The 19,802-nt window shown below is 45.7% G+C and overlaps 1 protein-coding gene across 1 annotated transcript in view; it reads left to right on the forward strand.

Annotated features, from left to right (window-relative positions):
* Positions 1 to 19,802, forward strand: part of LOC137335729 (anthrax toxin receptor 1-like) — a 147,749-nt gene that overhangs the window by 31,515 nt on the left and 96,432 nt on the right. The window contains exons 6-8 of the mRNA XM_068001045.1: positions 1,013 to 1,092; positions 5,019 to 5,087; positions 8,861 to 8,941. Of these exons, the coding sequence (XP_067857146.1) occupies positions 1,013 to 1,092; positions 5,019 to 5,087; positions 8,861 to 8,941 (230 nt within the window). The remainder of the gene's footprint in view (positions 1 to 1,012; positions 1,093 to 5,018; positions 5,088 to 8,860; positions 8,942 to 19,802) is intronic.

Genomic DNA, 19,802 nt, shown 5'->3' on the forward strand with positions numbered 1-19,802 from the left:
ATATACTCCTCCTCCCTGCATCCCCATTGTGTTGAAACCAGGATTCAGCTCACTTTCTCCTCCACTAATCCATTTGTTCTCAGGATCTCAAAACTGTGAATCTCCTTCCCTCCTTCAGTTGTCTCCAATGACCTCACACAGGCTCCTAAAATGCGAGCTTGGCGCCACCTAGCCACTAGGTTCTGACAAGGATGGACAGTTATTCCGAGCTGTTGGCATGCACTTGCTGCTCACAGGTTTCAGAGTGGTGATCGTAAAGCTCTGGGATCAAGATGTTTGGCTAGAGAATGGTATGCAGCATCAGGAGAAAAAAAAAATTGGGTGGGGGAGGGGAGCAAGAGTCATACCATTACAAAAGATTCCACAAAGCTCCAGTTCTTAAAAACAGAATGAACTCAGCCAAAATCTCCCCAGAGTCCTGGAAATCAGTAAGGGGAGGCGGAGATAATCAAAATACATTTTATTTAGAAAGAAAAGCAAAGGCGTTAGTAATGCTGCAATGATGAAAAAAAACCCACGCGGCCGCCATTTTGAATTTCGTTTGGCACGTACTGGAAGTTGCATTGTATCCAGGAGGCTGCAAGGTTAAAGTTAATACAGGTGGGAAGCAGACAGAAATCTGTTCATCCCACAGGTCAGCTTCACTTAACACAACCACACGCACATCGCACATCAACTGGCACTCAAAGGAACCCCACGAGTGCAGCCCCATTTTAATATCTTCACAGAAATGATTATCCAACAGATGATATCAGGGAGCAACTCCCACTTGGTGCATTTTTGGAGATCAGAATAAGGGATGGACAGAAGTTAGGGGTGGTGGATGAAGGGAAGTATTGCAGATTATAGCCTTATATCTTCAAAGGTTGCCATTAGAAATTCAGGGTTCAAAAGGGTTAAAGTGAAAGGCTGTCTCTCCTATGTCAGCACCTCAAGGTGAGATTAATTTTTTTTTTGCGTGAGACATGCCAGGCAGAGTTCTGAAAATAACTGACTATATTTCACAACACAGGCTACAGGACTGCCAGCGTCATCATCGCTCTGACAGATGGCGAGCTTATGGAGAACCTCTTTTATTACGCGGAGCGAGAGGTAAGATGGCTGTGTCAAATTTGATGTGTTGGAGTTGTTTGTGATGGAATGTAGTCTCCTCTCTACATCGCCTAGCCAAGTAAATGCATGGAATTTAAAAAGAAACATGTGCACAAAGAATGTGTCATGGGACCAATTGAAAATGCACAATATTCAAAGCATAGTGGGAGCAGCCTGTTGGAATCTGCACATTCGGAAAGGAAAGGTTTCAACTATACACAGTTAAACTTTGCAGATAAAACAATAATTTGATTCTTGGATCTTGTGCTTAAATTGATCAGAAATGGAACCTTCTTTGACTTGAAGTTCAATTCATCTATTTCTATCAGGATCTACAGCCCTTTATATAATTAGTTCTTGTTTGTTCTTTCTCTTCGTTTCTTTTCAATGTCTTTTCCTGGTTGAAGATATGCAGTCATCCGTTTTGTCACTCATTGTCAGCACTCTGAAGTCAGATACAGCATGGGTTGAAGTACAGAGCAAAGGAAGGGAAGTGCCTGTTGGTGTGGGGGATATTATTAAAGCAGGGGTGTTCAAACTATAGTCCATAGGCCTTTTCAGGCCAACAAGCCCTGGAAATCTGGCCCACAGAGCCCAGCCAATTCGATCTGTGCCTCTGTTTGTTTTGCTGATGAGTTCTGTTTGAATTTATGGACTTTGAATCATAGAATCATAGAAAATAGGAGCAAGAGTAAGTCATTCGGCCCTACGGGCCTGCTCCGCCATTCAAAATGATCATGGCTGATCGTCTAAATCAGTACCCTGTTCCCGCTTTTTCCCCATATCCCTTGATCCTTTTAGCATTAAGAGGTTTGGACAGGACTGTTTTCAGAACACCAAGAGCAGTTAGTATCCACAGTTCAAGATATATGCAAACTACTCAGAACATTGACTTGAACTTTATCTGTGACTCTTGAGGCTTCATCATATGGACCTAGGTAGCCCACAAAGACAAAAAGCTTGGCCACCTCTAATTTAAAGGGAAACCATTGCTCCCAATATAAAGTTGTTCAGAAAACAACTGACTTTACAGTTTTTATGCGCTCCTTGTTCCCCTTAATTTAATGCAGAACCTTTAACTTACCATTTCTGAATGGTCACCCACTTTTTAAAAAATATATGTACATACTTATCACATTCGAAAAAAGGCTGTATACCCAATACATTAACCTGTGTTTTCTCTCTTCATATATTGATGACCTGCTGTGTATCTGTTTTTATGTCACGAGTCTCATTACTTAATTTCCAGGTGTATTTTGTGTCGAACAAAATAAGTGAAGGGTTCGTGACAACCCAAAGCTTCTGGGACCCTAAAGCAGCTCCTGAATTCCCAACAAATTTGGTTATGCCTTGTGGCTTTTGCACTTGGCTGAGTCTCCAGCCTCATAAAGCTCTCCTCAGGTTGGAAGGTCTGTTGTTGTGAACAAAATGGTGGTGCCCAAAATGAGTCATGGCAGTCTCAAAACAATTATTCGGCAAAGATTCAAGGAGTAAAACTGTCCATCATTCAGCACAAACTGGCAGCGTAAATGTATCTCATTCTGCATCTAACCTATGCTATACCAGATCTAGGAGTGCTTGTTGGGTCAGCGTAGAGGGAGCTTTCCTTTGCGTCTAACCTATGCTATATCAGTCCTGCTGACAATGAGTGACAAAGTAGATGGCTGCACCTATTCATCTGCAAAAAGAAATTGAAAAGAGGGAGAGAGGAGGAAAAAAACAGAAAAGAATTAATCATATCAAAGGGCTGTAGATCCCAGTAGGGATGGGGAATTGGAGACTGCAGTGGTGAAGTATTTAAACTGATGCAAGTAGTAAAGTTTTAATTACCATTAATTACATTTGTCAAGAGCTTTGCCGCTGGTCATGAATCTGCATGAAGTTGCCTGAATCCGAGAGCAGCTGGACTGTAGCAGGGATGGCTGTAGCCAGCTCGGAGGCAAGCGAGTGCTGCCCAGTGTCCCCGGGACCCCAGCACATCGGTACCTCCCCTCACTAACCTCAACTGTTACACCGGTGCCTGCCAGCCATTGCGATTCCCAATCAGAAAGTGCTGGTTGGTGATATCAACGGATGACATGCCACAGTTACAAGACATTATAGGGATGAATCCGCAACCCCCGGTTTGGAGCAGGGTGCCTCGCTTGCAGGTAAGCACAGGTCAGAGATTTGGGGCTACAGTGTTGTGGCCCTGTCTCCAACCCGCTCTCTCTTTAAGTGTGGCTTCCTTGCTGAGAGCCCAGGATTATGGAATATCTGTATGTAACCCAACGCACAATTCTACTTATTTTGTAACTTTTATTCTTGACATTCCCGTCAACAGCTTTTGTTTTCTTACACTCTGCCTATTTTTTTTGCTGCAATTGTTTCCCTGCTTCATGCAAAAGCTCCCAGGTCTATCAGGAGCCTGTGATTTATGGCCTATTTGCCTGTAATGTGCATTCACCCTGTTCTGCTGCTGGATATTTCACTTGAATGGAGATGAAGCACTTTGTACAGGTTACATACAACAGCTGGTCAGAGGGTGAATTCAGCCGAGGCTCCCTTGATGATCCTTGGCCAGCCTCTGAAGGCTGTGGGTCACATAAGTACAGGGAAGCAGATGCTTGGCAGAATGTTACAATGAAGTCATTGAGTCAAGGGGTTCTAATGACATCATAAATCATTGCCGCTCAACTCAAGTATTTTATTAACAATGTTGTTAGCTTCCCTCTGAACTCTGTTGCTGTCTTGAACTTGGCAGCCATTTTGCATTCGCTATGGCACCTGTGGTTGGAGCTGGTCCAAGGTGATCCAGGTCTGAGTTACAGGCCTTTTTTCAAATTGAGAAACTTATCAAAATATTTGCATTTATGTAATACCTAAACATCTCAATAGACTTCACATGGTGAATTGATTTTGAATTGCAGTGACTGTTGTTATATAGACAAACATGGCAGACATGACAAACATCTGCACCAGCGCCATCCACAAGCAGAAATGAGATAAACCAGTTCATCATCGTCAGTGGTTTGCCTGAGTCAGGTTCTGGCTCAATTGTCCCTTCTCCAAACCACTCTGACTTGTGCTTTTTTTTTCGATTCTCCACATGATCTCCCATTCTTCGGGCAGTCCAGAAGTATCCTTCTTTTCCTCCCTCTTGGTCTCTTTCCTTCCATACATCTTTCCAATACCTCTTTTAATATCCCATCCCCTGGCGGTTAGATATGCCTTTTTTCCTGAAGGTTTTGATTGAGAAAGGTGTGATGCCTTGGTTTAGGAGACTCATTCAAAGGTCAGCACCATTGCGGCAACACAGCAATGGAGTGCCAGCTCAAGTCCTACTGGGAAGCTTAAACCCACAACCTTCTGAAGACTGATAGTGCAGCAAACCAAGGTTGGAAAGTGTGGGAGAGACTTATCAAAGTCTCAAATAAAGATAGGATAAACCAAGTAGTAGCTGATGTGCGACCTCAAACTTAGGCTTTAAAAACCTGTAGATTGTAATAGGAAGGGAAGACTGAGAAGTAAGGAGTTCCCGGTTTTGGGATCCTAAAATAGAAGGCGGCACAATTAGTCTTAAGTTCAACACAGCAAGGACACACGGAGGAGGAAGAGTGTGCAGGGTGGTGAATTTGGAACTTAGGAGAAAGGAAAACTCAGATGCAGTTTTGACAGTTTATCGGAATGAGTAGAATTATAGGGTAATAAAAATAAGTTGAGACAACCTGTATTGTACAACAAAATTCAGTCGGATAAAAAAGAACAGCTGGTCACACAACCTTGCTGCTGCTTGCAGCAGAGCAGTGAGTTTATGTTGAGATCATGTGATCCGAAAATGTATAAAAGGGGTAAATAAGAAACAGGTCGGTGCTAAATTATTTACCTGTTGCTATCCATAACAGTGGTTTCAATCTTTCACACGATCCATCTCTTTCTTTCCCCAGGCCGACCGCTCTCGGAGTCTTGGAGCGACGGTCTACTGTGTCGGCGTCAAAGATTTCAATGAAACCCAGGTGTGTGGTCACGTTTACTTCCTGAACCAGTGAGGAAAGGTGTACAGAATCAGATGTGTACAGAATGAGCTCATTCATGCACTGACTGATTGATAGAGTCAGTAAGAAACAAAGAAGTCCCTGGGTTTTATCTTCCAGGGCTGAGACTTGAGCTCGGAAACAACACTGTCTAACATAGAAAATCTTCGGGTACTGCAAAGCTTATAATGATTGATGTTCCTTTACTTCAGCAAGGTCCATGTTTCATTTGAGTTTGTGTGTGTGTATGTGATTTAGAAATACTCCCTTAACCATTTATCTGACAATATTTCGATTAGACACAGGTTTGAGACATTCTGCTCCATATAGAGCACTGTGAATGGAATTCTGAAAACAGAGGCTGAATCACTTAGTTAACTCTTCAACTGCCAAAGGTCTTCATTCTCATCAAATATTTGCCACGAGCCATGTGTTAAAAATCTGTGCTAAAACCTCTGTTTAAAAAAAAAATGTCCATTAATGACCTGCTCCCTAACATTGGTAGGATTCCAGATTTGGAACCTGGTCTCCAAACAGCTTGGGTATCCCATCACTTTTTTTAAAAAACTGTAGCACCACAGTGACCTATATTTGCAGTGAATAATAGTACTGATTTATAAAGCTGCTGGAAAAATGAATCGTTCTGCTGCAAAATGCTAGGAGCAAGCATTCCAATGATTCCTTGAATTCAAGGATCTCAAGTTCGTCCAAAGTTAAAGCATAGCGCTCCAATGAAAGCTTGAGCATACATTTCACAGTATTAAAAATGCACCTTGATTGTCAACTATAGAGCTTGAAGAAAGCATCTCCACAGTTTTGTTTTATTGGTGAACAGTGGGGTTGGGGTGGGGTGGGGTGGTGGAGGGGTGGTGGAAGAAAAGGCAGGGTGCCCCTCCCATGTGGAGTGCACCATTTTCTGGTCCACAGTCATACACTTGTGAGATTGTGTACCGATGGAATATTTCTGAATGTTCTACTGATATTGCAGTGGTTTATAACCTGTACTGAAGGTATGTCGCTTTCGCTATCAATGAATTAAAAGCTCATCACGATTTCAGTCTGAGTGGCTTCATACAGCCTTTACATCGGGCAACTTTCACTCAACATTGCTTCCTTGAGTTTTCATAAAGAAAAAGGTTTTCATCTAAGTTTTATATGGGATTGTATGTTACATGTAAGAAAAGACTATTTCAGATGTGCCAAACAGCTCCCTTACTGTCCCATAGATCGGGAAAGTGCCAGGTTCAAATCTGCGCTGAGTTAGCTGATCTTAGCCGAAGTGGTGGCTCGGTGCAATAGTTGACCTCAGTATCCTCGATGGAAGGGAGGAACAAGTTTAGCCAGGATTTCCACTCCTGTTCGTTGTCCGGTGACTCGTGCCAGAGAGCGGGTTGATGCCTGGTGAGAACAGGATTGGGCTCAGCTCTGATGCCCTTCATGTTGGGATAGTTGGCTTGCTGTTAAACAAATCAACTTGGTAGTTGAGGGCTGTTGGCATCTATAAAGCCATACCCCAGCAAGAGTCAGTGTTGTCCAGGGTGGTAATGTATCTCTCTGTTCGTTCACGGTTCATGATGTTATCTAACCACCCCCCTCCCCCCTCCCCCCTCCCATTGATGCATTAAGGCCTTGATATGGGTTCTTAACAATCCATTATGTATAAAACTCACATATATTCCAGTTCCTTGACTTCAGAACCCAACTCTTGCTTGCGAATACGTGATGGGCTATAACAGTTACTGCCAATCAGCCGTGAGACTCACGAGACACAGGGCTGAGTCCTAGCAGTGAAGGGCAGAGATTGAGGGAGGTTTGCTGGGCTGCAGCCAGCTGTACCTCCCAGTCTATATGCTGTCTTGTCTCCGGTATTTCCAGATGTTCAGATTTACGAGGTTTGCTCTTAATGCAGTCTGATTCTCTTCAGGCAGTGTAACTTTTGACTTAATGGGAATATTTTTTCACCTACACAACTTGTATCACATTCTCAGGTCATTGATGCATTTTTGCACTTGCTCAAAGCATACTAGTGGTGTTGCTTCACGTTAACACCTTGGCCACTGCCTCTCATCTCCTTTTGTTTTACAAGGGAAACACTATTTTATTTCAAGACAAATACAATTCATTCACAACAGATGAGCCTCTGACATTTGCCTTTAAAAGGATGTTGACCTCTAACAAAATTCTTTGTAGGCACCTGATTAGCAGTGACTGCGAGACCTGCTGCTAGGTTTGGAAGGAGGTGAGAAATTTCACCTCTGGTTAAATCAGAGGTGTTGCCTTAAAAGGCATGCTGGCACAGAGCGAGGCGTGGGTGGGGTGTTCGGGCTATAACACCCCAATTCTCTGACCTAAGCTCCTTCCGATCAACATGAACAACAACTTGCATTTATGTAGCGCCTTTAATGTATTAAAGCATCTCACAGTGCTTCACAGGGGTGACTATCAAACAAAATTTGACACCGAGCCACATAAGGAGATATTAGGACAGGTGACCAAAAGCTTGGCTAAAGAGGTAGGTTTTATACAGAATTACACAGAATGTACAACACAGAAACAGGCCATTCGGCCCAACAGATCTATGCCGGTGTTGATGCTCCACACGAGCCCCCTCCCTCTCTACTTCATCTAACCCTATCAGCATATCCTTTTATTCCTTTCTCTCTCATGTGTTTATCTAGCTTCTCCTTAAATGCATCTACGCTAGTTGCCTCTTATAGTAACGAGTTCCACAATCTCGCCAATCTCTGGGTAAAGCCATTTCTCCTGAACTCTCTATTGGATTTATATTTATGGCCCCTAGTTCTGGTCTCCCCCGCAAGTGGAAATATCTTCTCTACGTCTACCCTCTCAAATCCTTTCATAATCTTGAAGAGCTCTATCAGATCACCCCTCTAATTTTAAGGAGCAGAGAGAGAAATGTAAAGAGGCAGAGAGGTGTGGGGAGAGAATTCTGGAGCTTAGGGCCGATGCAGCTGAAGGCTCAAGGCTCTGTGCCAAGCATGGAGCCTTGGCACATTTCCCCAGACATTAATTCAAGCCGTCACTGCACAGAAAACAGAGAGATCTGGAGGAAAAGGGGTATTTTATCGTCGCCTGTAAAAGTCCTACCTGTAAGCAATTTGGACAGGCTCAACCTGGTTTCTGGTGGGTATGAGCTCACATCACAGAACTGTCCCTGATTCAAGTGCTACATTGACAACCTTACTCCCAGTGACCAAGGGAAGTGAAAAGAGTGCAATATTGGTGTGGTCGGTGTGGGAGGGCGCTCATCTGAGTTTGGAGTCAACGCACTGACTGCAGGAGAAGATTGGACAGAACGTTACTCTGCATAGGATTCTTGAAGCTGGGGAGCAGTCGATGCTGGCGTTGGACGAGCGTTCCAGTTCCGGCACTAATATCGCTCGCCCGGATAAGCGCAGTAAAGATTTGAAAGAACAATCTTCCAGTGGTACAGCAACAGGCAGCAGTGTGGGACTTGGGACTCATTCATTTTCTCCCTTTCTTTATGTAGTTATATATTATGCAAAGCAGTCAAAGCCTCACTGTTGGATAGTTCCTCCGCCCCGAGAAATATTAACGTCGAATTGAATTTAACACTTTGTCTAAAGTACCAGACGTAAAAAAAAATCTGTGCCCCACGCTTTTCATTAAACTCCCAAAAGATAGTGCTCGTTGCTGTAAAACAGATTTTTCTCATTATTACATATTAAGTTTATTCTCCGCCCCACCCCCACCTTCTTTTCCATTCCTTGCAGCTGGCACGAATTGCAGACAGTAAGGACCATGTCTTCCCGGTAAACGATGGCTTCGAGGCTCTCCAGGGGATCATTGACTCGGTAAGTGCTACATGACGTGGCTGATAAATGTGCTGATTGACAGCCCGAGGTCGTGGGCAGTGATTTGCACGCAGCTGCTTCCAATTAAGACACTAGGCGCTCGGCCCGAGCTGAGCCAATCTGCACCAGAAGCTGAAAGCAATAAACTGTAAGGGGTTGGGACCAAGGGATTCGGGTTTCTAAACTGAGCAGGGCTGAGGCGCGGAAGGGGCACTGAAATTTGATTTCATACTGACAAAATAAACATACAGCATTGCCAAGCTGGGGGATGGTGGCGGGCAGGGGGTTTGGGGGTGTCGGGATGTTATGGGGGGCGGGGAGAAGAAGAGAGAGCATAGGACAGCAACTAAACAAATAGATACTGTCAGATTTTGTAGAGTATTGGGCTGAGGCTAAACGTCCAGCTATCAGATTACCAGAGCAGGCTTTAGTTTTAATACTCAATTTGGATTCTGCAGTGTTTTCCCTGATTTAGTATTTCAGGAATAGGGATTATGCAGATCAGAACTGGAACAAACTTTTTTAAAAATCCAAATTCCGTAGCATATGTTATTTTCCCTCAGAAAAGAGAATCCATCCATAAATTTTGTGAAGTCACCATGAAAGCACACAAGGTATTAAGCGATACAGATAAGTGCAGTATTTCAGAGTATTTCAGGGTATTGGAATGAGGACTTAAAACTGATGGAAGGAAAATTTAGGACAGATGTTAGGAAGAATGTCTTCACTCAAAGGGATCGATTTTGACATTGTGTGATAGTGTACACCATCGCACAAAGTTTTAAAATCCACCCCAAAGAGTGATCAGCACTTGGAGAGGTCTTCTGAGTATGATAATAGAAGTGAAAATCTTGGCCTCAGGCTAAAGACAGATGATGTAATGGAAGAACTGTGTTTTTAAAAATTGTGACCAGCTAAGCTAAGATGGCCTTGGTCTTGTCCAGTATTGTCACAGTACACACAGGGAATACAGCGGAACAATGGGGTGTCTGTTCATTGTTCAACAGGCTGTTCGGGAGTGGGGATAACTTGATAACAGTCCCTGCATTTGGGTGGATTAGCGAACTATTGAGTGTGCTGCCTACATGAGCTTGGCAGTGTCTTGATTTTTGTGCTAATGCTGAATGCTTTGGCTTTCAAATGCACAAAAACACAGGAACACATTGAATGCAACAATCATGTACATTTCACATGGAACACAGTGTGCTCTGCGAGGCGAAGCTTTATATTGAGCAATTAAAATTAAAAGTTAGAGTCTCCAAATTATGGTTATCAGAACCAGAGTGACTGATCCTGAGTTATATACTAGATCCATACAAGTTTAGTCTCCATGGATCTGAGTGACCCTGGCCATTCTGGGCTGTGAGATCTGAGTGACCCTGGCCATTCTGGGCTGTGAGATCTGAGTGACCCTGGCCATTCTGGGCTGTGAGATCTGAGTGACCCTGGCCATTCTGGGCTGTGAGATCTGAGTGACCCTGGCCATTCTGGACTGAGATCTGAGTGACCATGGCCATTCTGGGCTGTGAGATCTGAGTGACCCTGGCCATTCTGGGCTGTGAGATCTGAGTGACCCTGGCCATTCTGGGCTGTGAGATCTGAGTGACCTTGGTCATTCTGGGCTGTGAGATCTGAGTGACCCTGGTCATTCTGGACTGTGAGATCTGAGTGACCCTGGTCATTCTGGACTGTGAGATCTGAGTGACCCTGGTCATTCTGGACTGTGAGATCTGAGTGACCCTGGTCAACCTGGACTGTGAGATCTGAGTGACCCTGGTCATTCTGGACTGTGAGAGTGACTTTGGTCATCCTGGGGAAATTATATCTGAGTGACCCTGGTCATCCCGGACTGTGAGATCTGAGTGACCCTGGTCATCCTGGGGCAGTTATATCTGAGTGACCCTGGTCATCCTGGGCTGAGAGATCTGAGTGACCCTGATAATCCTGGACTGTGAGAGCTGAGTGACAATGGTCATTCTGGACTGTGAGAGTGACCCTGGTCATTCTGGACTGTGAGATCTGAGTGACCATGGTCATCCTGGGGCAGTTATATCTGAGCGACCCTGGTCATCCTGGACTGTGAGATCTGAGTGACCCTGGTCATCCTGGACTGTGAGATCTGAGTGACCCTTCGCACTGAGGACACCATCCAACGTGCTAAATGGAAGAGATTCAGAATCTAGCAGCTCAAAACTGGGCATCCATGAGGCGCTGTGGGCCATCAGCAGCAGCAGAATTGTATTCCAGCACAATCTGTAACCTCATGGCCCGGCATATTCCTCACTCTACCATTACCAACAAGCCAGGGGATCAACCCTGGTTCAATGAGGAGTGTAGAAGAGCATGCCAGGAGCAGCACCAGGCGTACCTAAAAATGAGGTGCCAACCTGGTAAAGCTACAACTCAGGACTACATGCATGCTAAACAGCGGAAGCAACATGCTATAGACAGAGCGAAGCGATTCCACAAGCAACGGATCAGATCAAAGCTCTGCAGTCCTGCCACATCCAGTCGTGAATGGTGGTGGACAATTAAACAACTAACGGGAGGAGGAGGCTCTGTAAACATCCCCATCCTCAATGATGGCGGAGTCCAGCACGTGAGTGCAAAAGACAAGGCTGAAGCGTTTGCAACCATCTTCAGCCAGAAGTGCCGAGTGGATGATCCATCTCGGCCTCCTCCCGATATCCCCACCATCACGGAAGCCAGTCTTCAGCCAATTCGATTCACTCTATGTGATATCAAGAAACGGCTGAGTGCACTGGATACAGCAAAGGCAATGGGCCCCGACAACATCCCAGCTGTCGTGCTGAAGACTTGTGCTCCAGAACTAGCCGCACCTCTAGCCAAGCTGTTCCAGTACAGCTACAACACTGGCATCTACCCGACAATGTGGAAAATTGCCCAGGTATGTCCTGTCCACAAAAAGCAGGACAAATCCAATCCGGCCAATTACCGCCCCATCAGTCTACTCTCAATCATCAGCAAAGTGATGGAAGGTGTCATCGACAGCACTATCAAGTGGCACTTGCTCACCAATAACCTGCTCACCGATGCTCAGTTTGGGTTCCGTCAGGACCACTCGGCTCCAGACCTCATCACAGCCTTGGTCCAAACATTGACAACAGAGGTGAGGTGAGAGTCGCTGCCCTTGACATCAAGGCAGCATTTGACTGAGTGTGGCACCAAGGAGCCCTAGTAAAATTGAAGTCAATGGGAATCAGGGGGGAAACTCTCCAGTGGCTGGAGTCATACCTAGCACAAAGGAAGATGGTAGTGGTTGTTGGAGGCCAATCATCTCAGTCCCAGGACATTGCTGCAGGAGTTCCTCAAGGCAGTGTCCTTGGCCCAACCATCTTCAGCTGCTTCATCAATGACCTTCCCTCCATCATAAGGTCAGAAATGGGGATGTTCGCTGATGATTGCACAGTGTTCAGTTCCATTCGCAACCCCTCAAATAATGAAGCAGTCCGAGCCCGCATGCAGCAAGACCTGGACAACATCCAGGCTTGGGCTCATAAGTGGAAAGTAACATTCACGCCAGACAAGTGCCAGGCAATGACCATCTCCAACAAGAGAGAGTCTACCCACCTCCCCTTGACATTCAACGGCATTACCATCGCCGAATCCCCCACCATCAACATCCTGGGGGTCACCATTGACCAGAAACTTAACTGGACCAGCCATATTAATACTGTGGCTACGAGAGCAGGTCAGAGGATGGGTATTCTGCGGCGAGTGACTCACCTCCTGACTTCCCAAAGCCTTTCCACCATCTACAAGGCACAAGTCAGGAGTGTGATGGAATACTCTCCACTTGCTTGGATGAGTGCAGCTCCAACAACACTCAAGAAGCTCAACACCATCCAAGATAAAGCAGCCCGCTTGATTGGCACCCCAGCCACCACCCTAAACATTCACTCCCTTCACCACCGGTGCACAGTGGCTGCAGTGTGTACCATCCACAGGATGCACTGCAGCAACTCGCCAAGGCTTCTTCGACAGCACCTCCCAAACCCGCGACCTCTACCACCTAGAAGGACAAGAGCAGCAGGCACATGGGAACAACACCACCTGCACGTTCCCCTCCAAGTCACACACCATCCCGACTTGAAAATATATCGCCGTTCCTTCATCGTCGCTGGGTCAAAATCCTGGAACTCCCTTCCTAACAGCACTGTGGGAGAACCGTCACCACACAGACTGCAGCAGTTCAAGAAGGCGGCTCACCACCACCTTCTCAAGGGCAATTAGGGATGGGCAATAAATGCCGGCCTCGCCAGCGACACCCACATCCCATGAACGAATTTTCAAAAAATCCTGGACTGCGAGATCTGAGTGACCCTGGTCATCCTGGGGCAGTTATATCTGTGTGTCCCTGGTCACCCTGGGGCAGTTATATCTGTGTGACCCTGGTCAATCTAGGGCAATTATATCTTTGTGACCCTGGTCAATCTAGGGCAGTTATATCTGTGTGACCCTGGTCATTCTCGGGCAGTTATATCTGTGTGACCCTGATCATCCTGGGGCAGTTATATCTGTATGACCCTGGTTATCCTGGGGCAGTTATATCTGTGTGACCCTGGTCATTCTCGGGCAGTTATATCTGTGTGACCCTGATCATCCTGGGGCAGTTATATCTGTGTGACCCTGGTCACTCTAGGGCAGTTATATCTGTGTGACCCTGATCATCCTGGGGCAATTATATCTGTGTGACCCTGGTCACTCTAGGGCAGTTATATCTGTGTGACCCTGCATCCTGGGGCAATTATATCTGTGTGACCCTGATCATCCTGGGGCAGTTATATCTGTGTGACCCTGATCATCCTGGGGCAGTTATATCTGTGTGACCCTGGTCATCCTGGGGCAGTTATATCTGTGTGACCCTGGTCATTCTAGGGCAGTAATATCTGTGTGACCCTGGTCATCCTGGGGCATTTATATCTGTGTGACCCTGATCATCCTGGGGCAGTTATATCTGTGTGACCCTGATCATCCTGGGGCAATTATATCTGTGTGACCCTGGTCATCCTGGGGCAGTTATATCTGTGTGACCCTGGTCATCCTGGGGCAGTTATATCTGTGTGACCCTGGTCATTCTCGAGCAGTTATATCTGTGTGACCCTGGTCATTCTAGGGCATTTATATCTGTGTGACCCTGGTCATTCTAGGGCAGTTATATCTGTGTGACCCTGGTCATCTTGGGGCAGTTATATCTGTGTGACCCTGGTCAGTCTAGGGCAGTTATATCTGTGTGACCCTGGTCAATCTCGGGCATTTATATCTGTGTGACCCTGATCATCCTGGGGCATTTATATCTGTGTGACCCTGATCACCACGGGGCAGTTATATCTGTGTGACCCTGGTCAATCTCGGGCAGTTATATCTGTGTGACCCTGGTCACTCTAGGGCAGTTATATCTGTGTGACCCTGGTCATCCTGGGGCAGTTATATCTGTGTGACCCTGGTCATCCTGGGGCAGTTATATCTGTGTGACCCTGGTCATTCTAGGGCAGTTATATCTGTGTGACCCTGGTCACTCTAGGGCAGTTATATCCGTGTGACCCTGGTCACTCTAGGGCAGTTATATCTGTGTGACCCTGGTCATCCTGGGGCAGTTATATCTGTGTGACCCTGGTCACTCTAGGGCAGTTATATCTGTGTGACCCTGGTCACTCTAGGGCAGTTATTTCTGTGTGACCCTGGTCATCCTGGGGCAGTTATATCTGTGTGACCCTGGTCACTCTAGGGCAGTTATATCTGTGTGACCCTGGTCACTCTAGGGCAGTTATTTCTGTGTGACCCTGGTCATCCTGGGGCAGTTATATCTGTGTGACCCTGGTCATTCTAGGGCATTATATCTGTGACCCTGGTCATTCTAGGGCATTTATATCTGTGTGACCCTGGTCATCCTGGGGCAGTTATATCTGTATGACCCTGGTCACTCTAGGGCAGTTATATCTGTATGACCCTGGTCACCCTGGGGCAGTTATATCTGTGTGACCCTGGTCACCCTGGGGCAGTTATATCTGTATGACCCTGGTCACTCTAGGGCAGTTATATCTGTGTGACCCTGGTCATCCTGGGGCAGTTATATCTCTGTGACCCTGGTCATCCTGGGGCAGTTATATCTGTGTGACCCTGGTCAATCTCGGGCAGTTATATCTGTGTGACCCTGGTCACTCGAGGGCAGTTATATCTGTGTGACCCTGGTCACTCTAGGGCAGTTATATCTGTGTGTCCCTGGTCATCCTGGGGCAGTTATATCTGTGTGACCCTGGTCATTCTAGGGCATTATATCTGTGTGACCCTGGTCACTCTAGGGCAGTTATATCTGTGTGACCCTGGTCATCCTGGGGCAGTTATATCTGTGTGACCCTGGTCATTCTAGGGCATTATATCTGTGTGACCCTGGTCATTCTAGGGCATTTATATCTGTGTGACCCTGGTCATCCTGGGGCAGTTATATCTGTGTGACCCTGGTCACCCTGGGGCAGTTATATCTGTGTGACCCTGGTCATTCTCATCCTATGCCAATAGACCCTGACTGATTCGGCTGCTCATGTTCTGTTCAATCTGACTGATGCTGTCTTGCCGTGCTGTTAGCTTCTTTAACAAAGTTCCTGTTGCGAGAAGTTTCCTCAGGAGGATCCAAGGAAGTAGAAAATTACTGAACAGCAGCAGCTTCCTTAACATGTTCATTATATTCTCCTTTAATTTGTCCCCCTCACCTCTTGGAGGCACTTCCATGGGAAACAGTATCCCTCCAGTACCTCACCAAAACGTGGGCCCAGACAGTGTGCATCAACAGGCTATTCAAGTATGGGAGAATCACACCCACAGCCCGATCCTATCATCACCTGGCATTTATAATTTATGGCAGGGATCACTGCAGTGGGAACCTTGGCTAATTTCCCCAGCAGGAATCACTTCACAGCACTGATTAAATCGGGGACTTTGTACCAGACTGGACATTTCCACTGTCAGGGATCTCTCAAAAAACAGCTGCTTTTTCTTCTGATCTCACAAGAATGTGTCCAAAGCACTGACTCTTTAAAAAAATGTAGTCCATAAAGGCTCAGTCAGAATTTTTCAATCACTTCAAGATTCCTGTGGTCATCAGAACGTCGTCTACTCAGACCCTTTTCAATTAGATGACTGGGACACTCTTTGCAGAAACACACAGGGATATAAAAGCTTCTCAGAGGTTTGGCTGAACCTTGGCCCATTCACTGAGTGCCAGCCTGGATCTGGAAGCAATCTGTGGCCCGCTGTGTGGTCCCAGGTAAAACCACTCTTGAAATGTTGGCCCTCAATTCAGGCTTCCCTCGGATTCATATTGAAGTCATTTATCTTTATCTTTCTTGCCAATCCCATAATGCTTTCTTTCCTAGTTTAGATTGTGTAGAGGACGAGGGAACAGGGAGGCACAGTGGGTCACAACACTATCCTTTCAGTGCCAGGACCTGGACTTGAATGCAGGCCAGACTGATTGGACGAAAGTCTTCTCTATCTGCCAACTTCAAGAACTCCTCATGGAATGAGCCAGGCAATCTTATTCTAACTGGGCACAAATCCACAGCGGAAAACTGCCCATTATTCTGCCGTTATTGGTAATGAATAGTCAACCTTGCTCAGTCAGACCACATTGAGGGCTGGTGCATTGGAGTGAATTCCAATGAAGCTAAGGGTTAAGACCCATTATTGGGATAGAATTGAGGGAGCTTTACCCTCTATCCAACCCATGCTATACGTCAGCTATGAGTGCTTAATGCTGAGAATGGGTGGCCAAAATGGAAACATTTTCAAGTTCCCAGTACTATCGCCCTGTTACAGAGACATTTTCTGCCGCTTAGCTCAGCTCGACCAGGGCAGAACATAATCATTTTTTTTAATTAGTAAGTTCAAAAGGCAATCACAACACTTGGATATTGAAAAAATAATTTCAGACCCAGGCCATAACGAACATCTGCCTCTATAAACCAGGCCCACCCAACTACATGGAACAGATTCTTGGAAACTTACTTATTTCTTGGTCAACGGATACAATTACGTAGATTGAATTGTGTGCTGAACCCTCTGGTTACTGTGTTATCACAGGTTATCAGCGTAGCTAGGCCACACAATGCTGGGGTTAAACTCAATCGAAGATATTTGTGAACCATGTAACAAGCATCTTCAAACAGTTAGATTTTCTTCATTAATAAAAACTAAATCCTGCAGATGCTGGAAATCTGAAACAAAAACAGAAAATTTAGTCAGGCAGCAACTGTATGGAGAACAGACCAGTTAACATCCATACCTGAAACATTAACTTGTCTGTTCTCCCCATGGAAGCTACCTGACACTATGACTGTTTCCATCATTTTCTGTTTTGTTTCAGGTGGTAACTGATTCCTCACGATGTTGAAATCAAGGCACTTCACAAGGTCTCCTACTCTAACTCATTCATTCCTGTGACTATAGGACTTCCCTTATCAGTACTTCGCTCATCCAGAGATGTACCTCATTTTCTCTCCTAGTCTTTTCCACCACAGTGATGCCCTAACTATGGAACTGAACCTTCACCTAGGTTATTCAGTAAGAGAGGATTTTCTTTAAACCCATTCCAATTATCTTGTGTATTTCTGCAAATTGCAAATGCAGCTTTTTAGTGCCTTGTAGGAACAGAAGAGGCCATTCATCCCTTCAAACCTGTTCCACCATTCTGTTTGATCATGGCTGATCTGTACCTCAACTCCATTTACCCACCTTTGCTCCATATCAGTTGATGCTCCTATCTAACCAAATTCTATCAATCTCAGTTTTGAAAATTTCAATTGACCCAGCATCCGCAGCCTTTTGGGGAAAAGACTTCCAGATTTCCGCCACCCTCTGTGTGAAAAAGTGCTTCCTGGTTTCACTCCTAAATGGCCTAGCTCTAATTTTAAGATTGTGCCCCCATGTTCCGAATTCCCCCAACAGAGATTTCTCTGTATTTACACGATTGAACCCCTGATCGTTTTGAAGACCTTGATTAGAACACCCCTCAACCTTCTAAACTCAAGGGAACACAAGCCACGTTTATGGAACCTGCCCTCATAATTTAACCCTTTAAGCCCCGATATCATTCTGATGAATCAGCACTGTAACCCCTCCAAGGCCAATATATCTTTCCAGAGAGGCAGTGCCCAAAATTGAACGCAGTACTCCAGATGGGGTCTGACCAAGGCGCTGTACAACCGAATCATCACTTCCCCCCACTTTGTGTTCCAACCCCCTTGAGATAAAGGCCAACATTCCATTAGCCTTTTTGATTACTTTTTGTACCTATACACTAGCTTTTAGTGATTTGTGTACATGAACACCCAAATCCCTTTGCTCCTTCATTAAGCTCAGCCAAGTAGGCTTCCTCCTTTCCGAAAATCAATGATTATGGTACTGAGAAAGGGGTGCGAATCAGTAGCAGGATAGCCCGCTTCCCTGCGGCAATTATGTGCCAACAATACGTCTCAAATTGACCCCTGGCCTCGTTGTAAGCTTCAGACCCTCTCCTTTGTCTGGGCCAACTGTTCTTTGGATTTTTAACACCGAATTCACTGGCATTTCTCATATGCAAATGAGTAGTTAAAAGTTTTAAGAAAATCTGTGGGAATGCTTGAAATGTATTTTTCCCAGAACATGATTTTAATAGCTTCCTACATTTTGAAATATTCGAAGTAAAAATATTTACCAATTTTCCTGGGCCATTACAATCCCTTGGTTGGAATAAGGACTTGCCAAAATCCTAAAGAGTATGCAGCTGCCTTAATGCTATGCCACACAAACCTGTGAACAGAACAGGAAGAGCCAAGTCTGCAAGAATTAGGAATTCAGTCACAAATCAGGATGATGCCAAACAACACATTGCTGACACATCTGTCCAAGCATCAAGAAGAAAGTTACTTCAATTTGTTCACAGGATGCGGGTGACATTGGCAAGGCCGCATTTATTGCCATCCCTGGTTGCCCACAGAAGGTGGTGGTGGGCCTTTTTTCAGCAATTGAGTGTATGTGTGCGCGTGTGCACACACACGCACACACACACACACACACACACAAAAAAATAGACACCTTTTGGTGTTCAAGAGTCCTTTGGCATAGTGCCATCAATAATGTTATGTTGGGTGGCCTACGTAACCGGGCGTGATGGTCTGAGGCTTTCAATGTAAATTGTGGAGGGGAGGGTTGTGAAATATATTCAAATTAGGGGGCCTCTCCATAACATGACAAAGTGGCTGAGCAGCCCTCCTGTGCCTGAACCCCCCCCCCCACCACACCGTCCTCCCCCCTGACATACTGCTACCAGTCCCTCTCCCCAGGACACCTCCCAGCACTGAACATGCAGTCAGCAGCCCTTCATTGACTGCTGGCACCGGAAGTTGCAGACTCGGCACTCCCGGTTTGTCACTCGTGATGCACTGAGAACGCCAGAAAAATATTTTGTGAGGTGATCTCGCGTTATTGGAAATTCATTGGTGTTGTGGCACGCAGAGCGCCAGAACAGTGCTGGCACCGTGAGATCAGTTCCAGTCAGTTAGAGCACAACACACTCTTCTGCAGAGCTGTACGATCAGAGTGATTTGAAATTGCAATTTTTATTTGATTTTTTTTAAATGAAAGTATAATATATAATGTGACCAGGGCAACCCCCATTTGCACTCACCTTTAGGATAGTGGGCTGCTGTTTGTAGTCATGCTGAGAGTTACGGGGCGGTGAAAAGTACTGTTGAATCTTGCTGTCCCTTGTTGGGGTTCAGCTGCCCAGATGCCGGCTGCCCCTCAGCACCTTGCCCAAATGGGTGTGAGCAGACTCGGTGTCACGGGGTTACACGAAGCCTGA

Source organism: Heptranchias perlo, chromosome 20 (genome assembly GCF_035084215.1).
Source record: "Heptranchias perlo isolate sHepPer1 chromosome 20, sHepPer1.hap1, whole genome shotgun sequence".
Taxonomy (NCBI): domain Eukaryota; kingdom Metazoa; phylum Chordata; class Chondrichthyes; order Hexanchiformes; family Hexanchidae; genus Heptranchias; species Heptranchias perlo.